The 14,000-nt window shown below is 28.3% G+C and overlaps 1 protein-coding gene across 5 annotated transcripts in view; it reads left to right on the top strand.

Moving 5' to 3' along the window:
* LOC142324066 (RUS family member 1) overlaps window positions 1-14,000 on the top strand; it is a 49,988-nt gene that overhangs the window by 16,995 nt on the left and 18,993 nt on the right. For 4 of the 5 annotated variants that reach the window (XM_075364686.1, XM_075364685.1, XM_075364683.1 and 1 more), the window contains exons 3-4: window positions 1,981-2,141; window positions 5,480-5,675. In XM_075364686.1, the coding sequence (XP_075220801.1) occupies window positions 1,981-2,141; window positions 5,480-5,675 (357 nt within the window). Of the gene's footprint in view, window positions 1-611; window positions 773-1,980; window positions 2,142-5,479; window positions 5,676-14,000 lie in introns of those variants that run through there. The other variant, XM_075364687.1, reaches the window with a different exon arrangement.

Below are 14,000 nucleotides of genomic sequence, written 5' to 3'. Positions count from 1 at the left end.
AGAAATCAGCTAGTGCAAGACATAGTAACCTAGGAGGCTGACTGTAGTCGACAAAGTCATGTGATGTGTGCTGTAACCAGTGTAGTGATAAGAGAGTATTTCATTGAGATGTTGGCAAACTTCCATATCTCAATGAGGTGCCATTTTATTAGAAAGTATTTATAGTAATCTTCTTTTAATTGCAGTAATAGGAGGTTCTGCAATATACCAGTTGCTGAGTTTACCATGGAGCATGTAAGCAACACAGACATTAAAATTTGGTTCACATTACATCCATACAATCTTTATGATTATGACACCTTATATTTAAGCATAAAAACAAAAATGGCATGTAGAATTTTTTAAGTGTGTTGAAAAAACACAAGCTTTTTCAGATTTCAATTTCCATTGTAGTTAACTAGCAATTCAGTACATTTAGACCAAACAATTTTTCTATTTTTTTATACCTTCAGTATAATATGATTTTCCCAGCTGTGCATAAATGTAATTTTTCCAGATGTGTTTGTCTCAGCTTTGATCTCATCATTTGAAGTGAATATTTGTCCAATGAGCAATTTCTTTATGTTTGTTTGGACAGAGGAAATAATCACTGGAAGCCAAATCCGGCAAATACAGCACATGTGGATGCACTTTAAGGTATTGGTCATGGAGTTTTGCAGCAACTTGAGAGGTGTGTGCAGGCGCATTATCATGGTGAAAGAACACTTCTTTATTTAGCAAGATGTCGATGTTTAGTTTGGATAATACCCTTCAATCAGTTCAGTAGTGAAGTGTAAGTCTAGCAAAGTGTACTTCCTGGTAATGGTTATACCTTCTTACAGATAGTGTGTGAGAACCACACTATGAGAATCCCAAAAACCATACCCATTACTTTTCCTGCAGATGGAACCATTTTTGCTTCCTTTGGCGCAATTCTCCCACATCCACCCACTGTTTGAACTTCTGTTTGGTCTTTGGTATATAATGATAAATCCATGTTCAGTTTACTATCATAAAACTTAGAAGAAACTCTGCAGAATTACATTTAAATAAGTTTAAACACCCTCAAGACTTTATCATACCCGGAACATCATGTAAAATATAGTGGATGCAGCCTCTCCAGTTGTTTTCAGTAGCAGCAAGCTTGGATACTTTCAATTTGCAATTGTTTAATTCAGTATTGCGAATTTTTGTGACAATTTCATCAGTCGTAGCAGATTTTTGAGCATCCTGAGTGTTCATCATCTTGAATTGATATAGACCACATTTAAATTCAACAGTCCACTTTTTACCATTGAAAACAAAGGGGAAGAATCCTCTAAACTGGATCTAACTTTTTTTTGTATGTTCGTTGGGGTTAAACTTTTTAAAATAAAGTACTGTGTAACAACTCAAACTTTAATTTTATTCATTATTTTAAAAAATGTCAAAATTTGTTTGCTTTACCCAATCACCACAAACAAGCAACTTAATAAATTCATCTGAAACCTCACAGCTCACCGTTTAAAGGATGATACTGGCAAATATCACAATCATTTGATCATATTTGTTCCATTCTGTGTCAGGCCGAGAACTTTCATTATAACTTTCTGAACAATTCCAGTATACCTATAAAAAATATCAACTTTTAATAATTTTATTGAATCTCTAGGAACTAGACTTTCAATCTGATATAAATCTAATTAAAAAATGTTTAATAAATTACTGTCTTTTATTTTGCTTATAACTTGTCACTGAAGCTAACATTTAAAAATTAATGAAAGCTTTAAATCTAACTAAGTCCTTAGGTCAGAACAGTATACCACAGTTCTTAATAATATGTGTAGAGATTATTTGTATATAATTTAATTGTTAACTGCATCAATCTCATTTTTAAAAACAGTATAGCTAAAAAACAATAACACAACAGTTTAGCTAAAAGAATTTATTAAATTATATTGTCCAATGTTTTAAGCTGTTGTTTGCCATATTGGCTAATTGTTATTAATACTATTATGTTAGGCATTCTGCAGTACCCTGTCAGGTACATTAACGACTCAGGCTATAATGAAAGGTGTCGGTGTTGGAGATACAAATACAACTCCTCTCAGTGCTGCGATTACATGGATATTAAAAGATGGAACTGGAATGATCGGTCGTATACTTTTTGCTTGGAAAAAAGGGTAAACATTTTTCACGTAATTATTTTATTATTAATTGGATCACTCATCATTATTAAAGTAATTAAAATATATAAATGTTTCATTTTTTATTTATCATTTCTTACTTCTACACAATAAAACTCCTTTTCAGTGACATTCCTCCTGAATGACATATTTTTCAGAATTTTAATAAAAAAAGTCTGTTGATTGACTACTTTTTAACTTGACACATTATTTCCCCTAAATATTATAATAACCTCTCTATACAACATTGAGTTTAATCTTTCTTTCTTTCTTTGAGATTATTTTTCTATTTATAAGATAAATCTTATATAGTTTTTTTAAGAGACGGATGTGAACAAAAAGATCACAGCAAAGTATTTTCATATGGATACATTAATGATTAATGTTTTATGGAATATATGGAATTCATAAACTGTATTAGTTAAAAATCATTGTGAGTTAAACAAGCGTTACTGTACAGGTTGATTTGTACCACATTTTAGAAGTTCCTAAATATCTTTGGTAGCTTTGTTGAATTAATATCCACAGGTAGCTGTATTACTTGTTCATGGAATGAATGTACCTGTTGCTTGCTACATTCCTAGATCACTAAGCCAAAATTTGGTCTTAAATAGAAACCAAATAATAGACTGGCAGCCGTGAGATTGTTTTAGGGAGTTAAATTTTATTAAAATGTTTATTTAAAATAACTTTAAAAAAAATTCTGATTGTGAATTCATTGGTAAAATCTGTTATTTGTAGCAGTTTTTTTCCATTACCTTAGTTTTTAAATTTCTATACTTGCAAATATCAAATGTTCTGTGGTTGAACAGTCATCATTAGAAATTACATGTTTAGTTATTTCCAGTAAGGAATACTTAGAGTGGTACTACTTTATCATTAATAAAACAGATTTACATTCATATTTGCTTATATTTATTATTGTCAGCAACATTATCTTTGTGAAATATTTAATCTTTGTATCATGTATTTCCTAATCAATTGTTTTCAATTTATATTAAATTAACAAAAAGTAGATAAAAATGTTTTAATAAATATTTTTTAATTTTATTTAGTCTTATTTATTTCTTCATTTTATGTTTAATTTGTTTTTTGTAAAGTTTTATTATGAAATTATAATCTGTTTTATTTTCTTGCGCTTTTTTTTATAAATTTGGACTCATGTAAGGTCCTTTTAAGAAATAATTTCTTAGTGACAGTTTTTCCAGATAGGTTACAGTTATAACGGGCTTATTTTGTTATTCCTAAAAATTATGTCTACCTAGTTTCTCTTATGTAGTTAGTTAGATATAAAAGTAAAGAATAAATAGAAATGATAAAGAGATGTATTGCATGCTTTATTTATTGTATTTCAAAAGATTAGAACATTTTTAAAAAAATATTTATATTCAATTCTTTTTTAAATTTAAACGTTTTGAATAAGTTCAAAATTAAGAACAAATAACTAACTGCTAGAGACTGACTTAAAGAAAATTATAACATAGCAAAAATTTAATTGTATTTTTTTGTATATATAAAATATTTTCTTATATTCAACAATATGAGGAAGCCTACTTAAAAAAAAAAAAATTAATAGTATGAAAAGAAGCCATTTACAAGAAATGAGAATGGTGAAAATCTTTGAAAAAAATAAGAAAAGGAATGAATGCTGATATAATATTTTAAGTAATTACTTCCAAGGCTACCTGGACTGAGAATATATATTATTCTTTTTTGACTTCAATTTTTTAGTTAGTCTTCACCAGAAAATATTCTGATTGGACTACTAAAGACTACAACAAACTAATTCTAATTGGTGACTGTGACAAGTAAATACAAAATATCTTTAAATCATCTTGTTACCATATAATATTTTGTTTGAAAAATATTTGATATTATATGGAAGAAATTTACTACAGGACCACTAGAGGAACTTTCTTTATAAAATAAAATTTTTAAATGAGTGAAAAGTTAAAAATAAACTACTGTTAACAAAAGGCTCACAAATTAGAATTTGTGTAGTATATTTTTTACTTGGCTAGGTTTTTGCTTGATATCTCCAGACTCTTTTACTGGTGTTTTATATGAATGCAAATTAGCTTGACAGATGGGACTCTGCCCATTTGACACCTGGTAGTATCGGACCCCTGATATCTCCAGACTGGATGGGGCAATCTACACACACACACACACACACACGCACACACATACACACACACACATACATTTGCATGAAATAGTGTATGCTTGTGTAAAGATGATTATAGATATAAATAAATTAATAAATGTCAATTTAAGCAAAAATAAAATGAATAAATACACAACATTAAAACAAAGTATAATTATTTTCCTTTAAATTATAATATTAAAAAAATAAACTTAATTATGCTGATAGTATCAGGGACAATAAACATCTGTTTTCTAGTTTACTAAACATGATAATTTTAGAATTCAATAATAATAAATTTAAATCCTGTATACTTGAAAAATACATGTAATAAAAAACAACAATGAAAAATGTGATGATTGAGTAAAATAATTTGAATATAATTACTGGTGTACAGGATTAATAAGTTTTATTTTAATTCAAAATTCATAATTTACATTTAAAAATATATTTTTATAATACACATTACCAAATATATATATATATATATATATATATATAGTACAAGAATAATAATTTTATTCTCTACCAATATATTTTAACAGTAGAGCAGAATAATTCATTTTATTTCAAGATAATAAATAGTCGTATCTAGTTTTAAATTATGACTTTAATATTAATTTATCATATAAAAGAAAGTAATAATAATGTTCTTGAGAAACAGAGGTCTTTCTCTGCAAATGTACTCAATTGTAATGAAAAGAAAAATCAGTAAATAATAAATGTTCAATTAATTTTAATGAATTAATATATTCTGCTACTAGGATACAATTCTTTAAATTATTTAAAGCGGGAACTTTATTCCTTCCTAGTGTAGCACTGCTACTGCTACATCACCTGCTCTATTGTCACATTAGCTAATGTACTCATAAATATGTTAAAATTGCCAACAGGTATATCATATTTAAACAAAATGGTTTTCTCTACATTACATCAATATTGTTCATGTGTTTCTGGTTATGATATTTCTTCAGTGCTGGTTAGGAAGATACTATTATTTTTTGGAGACAATTGTGCTTATGGACATGTGTGAGAGTTCTCTCTTCCATTCAGTAACTGTATGTCAGAGCTTGGACTAGAGGTGCTAAATGAGTAAAAGCAAACTACTTAATCTTTCATAATATATATGTATGTCAACTTATACTATCTTTCATTAAGTGGCTAGTAACCATACTTTTTTTTAATGCAGATCAAGCCTTGATGCTGATTGTAAAAAATGGCGACTTTTTGCTGATTTCTTAAATGATTCAGCAATGTGTGTTGAAATGTTTTTACTTCCAGTTGTACCAATATTTTCAACACAGTTACTATGTTTATCGACTACAATGAAAGCTATAGTTGGTGTTGCAGGTGGAGCTACAAAAGCTGCTGTCACACAGCATCAGGTACTTCATATTGCAACTATTCTTTAGTTATCTAATGTGTTATAATATACGCATTAACCTTTAGTCAAGTCATTTGTATTATAATAATACTTATTTGTTATTGATCATTGTAAATTGAAAGTAACATCTTATTACAAGAATTTAAAAAAAAATAATATCTCAATACAGAACGGAATGCAAGGATAGTGAGAGAATTTGTATCTCCCTATTAATCGCAGAACCTGGACAAAAGTCCCTTGCTGATGTGTCTTTCTTTTATCGGCTGGGTAATTATTTATTTAGTGGTGGTTATAATTATTTTGTATTATTTATGGACAGAACTATTTGCTGCATTCCAATCCTTTAGACTGAGGAGAAATTGTTTGACTGTGGCTGGCCTTTGGGAGACTAACCATGTATAAGCTTCATTCTCCCAGCGTGATTCCACCCCTGAAGTCCTTTTGGTGATATAGCCTTCCAGGCTAGCAGGAATGCACCTTTTTGGGGCCTAATGTTTGGAGGATGCAATGTGCTCCCCTTTCCAGAGGAAGTCACATGTGCTGATTGTGACATAATTGTAAAAATTAGGGAAGGATGATGGGTGGTTGATGAGTTAAAGTGAAGGAACTTTACCTATTGATATAACAGTAATTAAATACCACCCTCAAAAAATGTTGTAAAACAATTTTTGGTAAGTGATTTTTCCTGGGAAGAAGGTTGTAAAAGTAGTCCACTGTGTTATTGCATTATTATATTGGTCATACTGTGCATATATCAGCTGTTATTTTATTCCCCTCCAATTCACTAGGTACAGAAAGGTTTATCATGACTTGATGTCCTTTCCATTACTTTGCCTTCTGCAATTAGATTTATGAATATAGGAAGAAGTAAAATTAAAGTTCTTGACTGAAAGAAGTACAAGATAACATTTTTGGTATAGAAAAACAGACCTAACCCTGGAAAAATACAAACAACTGAGGTGAGTGCAAAAAAGGTTTTTACATATTTTAGTTTAATCTTATTTGTGTGAATAAGAATATATTTATCACCACTTTCAACTGGTAGAAGTGATTTGTATTAAATGAATTAAAATCTGCTTCAGATTTATTTTATATGTCAAGAAGATTTTAAGGCAGTTCTGTCATTTCGCAAAAAAAAAAAAAAAAATAGTAGTCTAATTGAAGGTATATAGATAAAAATGTTGAAATATTTGCATTTTAGCAAACATATAGAGTCAATCCTTTCATGATTCATCGAGTGAATCTAGTGGAGGAATTTCAATTGTCTTCTTTACAGTATAGCAGAAATCTCACAGGTTTAATGCATTTACGTAGAATCATTAATGGATTTGCGGATAACTCTCAACTGTTAAGTAAAATAGATTTAAACTTATATTCCCTGCTATTAAAATGCATTCTAGGCAAATATTCAATATACTTAGAGCTCATATCTTACAATACATGAATTTACCATTATTATTTATGATGAAAAACAAATAAAAACTGTAAAGAAATAAACATTTTTGGCTCTAACATCAAGGAATTTTTAAACACAATCCCTGTATATTATCAAAAGTTAAATTAACATGCTTTACTATGCTGAATTCCAGTGTATTAGTGTGCCTAATGTTTTATGTATACAATTTTTTTTTTATTCTGTACTTTTAATTCTTATCTTGTAATGCTGTTTGAAGAAAAACCTCTCTGTTTACTGACTTGTACAAGACAGTAATTCTAGTACGTTTGTTATAAATTAGATGTAGGATTACATTATTATTATTGTATATGTATATTTGTAGGTGCACTGTAAGTGGGTTTGTTGTGCACTATAGAATAAATAAAAAAATAAATAAGATTTGATTGACCTGACTATTATTGAAAGCAGAATTTGTAAAGAATCTGATTTAAGGATTACTAATTTTGCATGGATGAAGATTTCATGTGCTAGTTCTACAGTGTTATAGTCTTACAGATCTCATAATGTACTTCTAGGATAATAATGTACATCTAGGACTTCAAAACAAATTTGTGCAATATACCCAAATTATTCAATAAGTCAAAATTGAATACCTCTTCTGCCAGCCTTGTAATAAATTTAAGTAATCTATCTCCTTTATATACAAAAGAAATTATTCTGTTTCAGGGAAAAAAGATCTTGACATCGTTCAATATATTCCTCATAACATAGCCAATTTTATGAAAATTTAAAAAGTAAAATTTAGTAAAAGTAGAAATTTAGCTTTAATTTCTTATGAATATACAGTAATTTATTTTTTATTTTTAATAACTTTTTTTTGTGTTGCTTGTATTGAACATTTTGCACTCTTTTTATAGGTGTATAATCTTGTATTTTCTAATATATTATTTTTATTTCTTATGAATTTAATAATTTATTAATTTTTCATTTTTAGTTAGTAATTTATTTTCATTTTGTTATTCTTTTTGATACTCAAGATAAAGATGTTAATGTTGACGTTGCAGATTTTGTCTGTGTTTATTTTTTGTAACTCACTTTTCATGTCATAGGTAATGTTAAATATTAATTAACGAAAAAGAATGTGATAAAAGTAAGCATTATTTTGATAAACATTAAATTTACCATTCTTCTAGAAAAAATGTAAATACTTATTTAAATTTTTTAAGAGTATTTACTGTCATCAGAAGGTTGTAATCCACAATATTTTGTTTATTACAACCTTTTTGTGTGGAGAAAAGCACTACTGTTCTAAAAAAAAATAATTTTTTCAGAAGAATATAGACTTTAAAACTGGTTTCTGTAGTAACTTTCAAACTACTCATAACAAAATGAATTATACTTTATGCAGATATGACTACTAGAAATTTTTCCAATTTCTGAAATTTGTTTTTTAGCTGGTTACAGCCATTTTGGTCATAGGTATTCAGTTGATTCATCAGAATGTTAAAAGCTACTGACCAGTATCATAATTGTTGAAAAAAAACTTACTTTTAGATTAAAACAACAATTTATTTATTATCCATTTATAAAAAACCTTATCTTAAATTAGTAAAGACACTAAACCTATAAAAACGTTCAATTCACATTCCCAGTGACATGTGAGTGTTGGACATTTGTTCAAATAACATATAGGAGTATAAACTTTTATTACATTTATTTTGTAAATGTACATCTAGCCTTAATTGCTAAGTATGTATATTTTTCTTTACATGGAACAAGTTTTTAAAGAGTATGTAATTGTGATACAATATTTAAGTTATATGGAGATCTGCAGTGTTAATGTAAAAAAAAAATTGAAACTTACTCACTTGTTTCCTACATGTCTCAGGACCTTAAAGTTATTTTAAAAATTTTTTATTTAAGCCGTTTACCTGTGGTGGTCATTTTCATGATTGTAAGGGTTTACGGAAAAAAAAATCATAAAAAAATATTGGTCCTGGAAGGATGAAACAAAAAGCAATTTATTCATATTTTCTCAAGGTAAAAGACTGGTCTAGTAGTTCATTTACCTATCTCTCTTCTCTCTATGAGAAAATTACCAATAAAGTTAAACATGAAAAACAGTGAAATTTCACTTTTGACAATTTTTTTCAAGAAGCAGGGATGACATACACAGTTTGAATTATTTTTTATATGTGTTTAGTAGTTTTACCACAAATAATATTAATGGTGATATACTTACCCCGAAATTTTCATGAATTTTTTAAAACTAATTTTTGTTTTAAATTCAAATTTGGCTTCAAATAACTCTGATTGGTGATAAAAATCTCAAATTTTCACAACTTAACTGTTTTTGTAGATGTTTATGGGAAATAAAAAGGTTTCTTGTGTGTTGTGCTAATAAAAGAATTATAACTTCTCAAAAATCATGAAAAACCTAAATAAGTGCTCCAAGGAGGTTCATATTAATATTTTTATACTTATTACTATAGTTGAAATAGACTTGTTTGAACCATTCAACATTCAACATTGTTCATGTTATAACAGGCCTTTCCAGTTGTCAGGAAAATTCATGTTGTAACATGCTCATTTATGCTGATTACATCATTTAGCTTTGTAGTTGCAGACTGGTCAGCCTGACATTTTTCAGTGACTTGTTCACATATTTACACAGTGTCTCAAATTTCATCCTGTGTTTGGAAGTGTTTACTAAATAAATAAGTTTTACTTAATAATATTATATTTGAAAATTTTAAAATCAGTTAAATTTGTACATTATTTTCAAGTAATTTCACATAAAAGAATGGAAGAACAATGTTCCATAGCAATTTATGTAAATGAAGAGTGTCATAAAACAAAAGTATTGGTACAGTGCTAAAAAAAAAAAAACCATTAAAATTTGTAAATTTAGTGATGAAGACCAACAACTTTTTTTTTTTACGTGTTAATTCAGATGTCACTAGTGTTTGTAAATATGAAAAAATGTTTTTGTTAAAATTCAGTCACCTGTATGGGCAGTTCTGTTGTGACCCTTTGAAAACTCATAAAAAAACAGTTAACAAAAACTTAGACAAATAAACATTAGAGCAAGCTGTTAACACATTTTCCAAATTTAAATTTAGTTCCTGGAAAGTCTCTTTGTGTTAACTGCTTCAAAAGTATTTTTCAAGAATGTAAAAATTTTCAATAGTGGTAGATAGTAGACTCAAAAATGACGATGTGCAGGTTCATTTTTTCCACCCAGCTGGACCACATATATCATTTCAAAAGTCTCAACAAGACAAAGTGAGGGTACTGATCTGCAAAGTCCTGAGATAGTTGACACCACTCAAACTAACTACAGTACGGGTTGCTCTCACACAATTTCAAGAGAATTATCAGAAGAGATATCACAACTGTTGGTTAACCACGCTAAATAATAAACTTTCATTGTTACAAAAACAGGCTATTTCGTTGAAGAATAATTACAATTTATTTTTTCTTCAATAGTGTTTACAAAAATAAACCAGTATAAAAATAAAAATGAATTCTTGAAAAAAGATGTAGGCTACTCATTGAAATCTCAGTTTGGGTAAGTTTTACAAGAATTTTTGAATCAAAATTGTGTATTAGGTTACTGGTTAAGTTATCATTAAATTACGACTTATCATTAATAATTTAAAAAAAAAAAAAAAATTTAAATATTGAAAACATTCACTTCATCAACGTAGGAACAAAATATAAAAAATGTAAAGTGTTATCACTTTTAACAGGTTTTTCATGATTTTTGAGAGGTTATAACTTTTTTATTAGTATAACATACAAGAAACTTTTTTGTTTGTCATAAACATCTACAAAAACACTGTAAGTTGTGTAAATTTAAGATTTCTATCACCAGCCCCATCTAAGTTATTTGAAGCCAAAATGTAATTTAAAAAAAAAATTAGTTTTTAAAAATTTAGGGGTAAGTATATCACCATTAATATTATTTATGGTAAAACTACTATCATATACCTACTTTTGTTTTTTTTGTCTTCAGTCATTTGACTGGTTTGATGCAGCTCTCCAAGATTCCCTATCTAGTGCTAGTCGTTTCATTTCAGTATACCCTCTACATCCTACATCCCTAACAATTTGTTTTACATATTCCAAACGTGGCCTGCCTACACAATTTTTCCCTTCTACCTGTCCTTCCAATATTAAAGCGACTATTCCAGGATGCCTTAGTATGTGGCCTATACGTCTGTCTCTACTTTTAACTATATTTTTCCAAATGCTTCTTTCTTCATCTATTTGCCGCAATACCTCTTCATTTGTCACTTTATCCACCCATCTGATTTTTAACATTCTCCTATAGCACCAAATTTCAAAAGCTTCTAATCTTTTCTTCTCAGATACTCCGATTGTCCAAGTTTCACTTCCATATAAAGCGACACTCCAAAAACATACACTTTCAAAAATATTTTCCTGACATTTAAATTAATTTTTGATGTAAACAAATTATATTTCTTACTGAAGGCTTGTTTAACTTGTGCTATTCGGCATTTTATATCGCTCCTGCTTTGTCCATCTTTAGTAATTCTACTTCCCAAATAACAAAATTCTTCTACCTCCATAATCTTTTCTTCTCCTATTTTCACATTCAGTGGTCCATCTTTGTTATTTCTACTACATTTCATTACTTTTGTTTTGTTCTTGTTTATTTTCATGCGATAGTTCTTGCGTAGGACTTCATCTATGCCGTTCATTGTTTCTTCTAAATCCTTTTTACTCTCGGCTAGAATTACTATATCATCAGCAAATCGTAGCATCTTTATCTTTTCACCTTGTACTGTTACTCCGAATCTAAATTGTTCTTTAACATCATTAACTGCTAGTTCCATGTAAAGATTAAAAAGTAACGGAGATAGGGAACATCCTTGTCGGACTCCCGTTCTTATTACGGCTTCTTTCTTATGTTCTTCAATTGTTACTGTTGCTGTTTGATTCCTGTACATGTTAGCAATTGTTCTTCATATACCTACATATAAAAAAAATAATTCAAGCTGTGTATGCCATCTCTGCCTCTTGAAAAAATTATCAAAAGTGAAATTTCACTGTTTTTCATGTTTAACTTTATTGGTCATTTTCTCATAGAAAAAAAAGAGAGATAGTTAAATAAACTACTTTCTTTTACCTTGAGACCAGTCTTTTACATTGAGAAAATATAAATAAATTGCTTTTTGTTTCATCCTTCCAGGAACAATATTTTTTTAGTTATGATTTTTTCCAAACCCTTACAGTCACAAAAATAGGTGTGCACACCATAAAAAAAATGCCTGCCATAGGTAAACTGCTTAAATTAAAAATTAAAGAAAAAATAGTTTTATAGTCCTGAGACATGTAGGAAACAGGTGGGTAAATTTCAATTTTTTTTTAATTGGTCTAGCAACCAGCTTATGTTTTTTTGGGACATTTCAAATGAATTGACCTCAAGGAATGTCCATGAATCATTGGAATAAACTGGTAATATCCATGCATTAAGCTCTTGCACTTCAGTCTGTTTTTATTCTTTGATATGTTGTGAGCTTCCTTTACTTCTAAGTATCATGTGTTAGTGCTTATTTTTTTGTAATTTAGTGCTTGTGTATTTTATTTAAGTTATTGTATATATGTTTATTGATGATTCTGATTCTGGCAGTAAAAAGTAGTATTGTTTTTTTATTTTGAGAAAAAGACAAATAAGAAAAGAACCATAGCAGGTAGGAGTTCAGATGTAAGAAAGCAAGGCTACATTCTTATGAAAGCAGGGGAAACTGCATCTGTAAGCGTCTTAGATGTTTTGAGAACATTAATTCAGATGAACATAAAGTTTTAATACCATGATGTCTAATGATCAGCAGAATTCATATTTAACTAGTATTTCAGTTCAGAGATCTCATTTTTCTGAAAATTTAAGTATAAAAATGTTACTTTCTTGTACAGAGTAAAAGTTGTATGAAAAAATGAAGGCCGTGTAACTTCCATTTTGTTGAAGTCCGTTTTGTTATAGAATTTGTTTATCAATTTTTTGAATTCCTAAGAGGAAATTAGAAAACATACAAAAAGCTGTAAAGAGTACTGGTTTGTCACTAAAGGATAAAAGAGGCAGAAACATTACACTTATAGAAGCATTGACATTGATATACAAAATGCTATAATGAATCGTATAACAAATCTTTCAAAAGTTTAGGTAGATCTAGCCATTACAGCAGTCATGATTCCAGCAAAAATGTCTTGCCAAATATCTAAATATAATGAAAATGTACATTAAGTTTAGAAATCAAAATGATTATCAATAATAACACAATAATGCAGACAAGTGGGCCTCCCTATTTTATTAGCTAAAAAAAAATGAACTACATTAGATTTTAATTAATTTCAGAATAATATAAAATATAATAGACTTTTTTTTTATACTTTAATATTACAATTGAAATTAATAGAAGGAAAAAACTGCATGAAATTATATAGCAAACAGAACATGCTATAAAAAAGTAAATTCTGTAAATTAATTTCTGAAACATTGGAAAAAAATTTAATCATTGGGCAGTGAACTAGCCATTTAATGATGGCTAGTTCTCTGCAGCCAGTGGTATACCAGCATGTGTATTCGCATGCCCTTAGATGTATTACAGATGCAGTTAATTTCTTTATTATGTATTCTAAAACTACACTAAAAAGTAATATATAAAATGTTTTTATAAATTATAAATATTAAAATTTTTCAACAAAATATGTTAAAAATTTAGTTTTGAAATTCTCATATAAAATGAGTCATTAAAAATAAGTTAAATGTTTAAACATCATAAAAGTAAAACTTATAAAAAAACAGTAGGTTTTTTTTAAGGTAAAGAACTAAATTTTATTTATTATTAATTAGTAGTATTTATTAGCTTTATGTATGTATAAATAATCACAATGTGTTCCACC

The sequence above is a fragment of the Lycorma delicatula genome, chromosome 4 (genome assembly GCF_047948215.1).
Source record: "Lycorma delicatula isolate Av1 chromosome 4, ASM4794821v1, whole genome shotgun sequence".
Classification (NCBI taxonomy): Eukaryota; Metazoa; Arthropoda; class Insecta; order Hemiptera; family Fulgoridae; genus Lycorma; species Lycorma delicatula.
The sequence above is the reverse complement of the archived record's forward strand: the minus strand, read 5'-3'. Positions and strand labels throughout refer to the sequence as shown.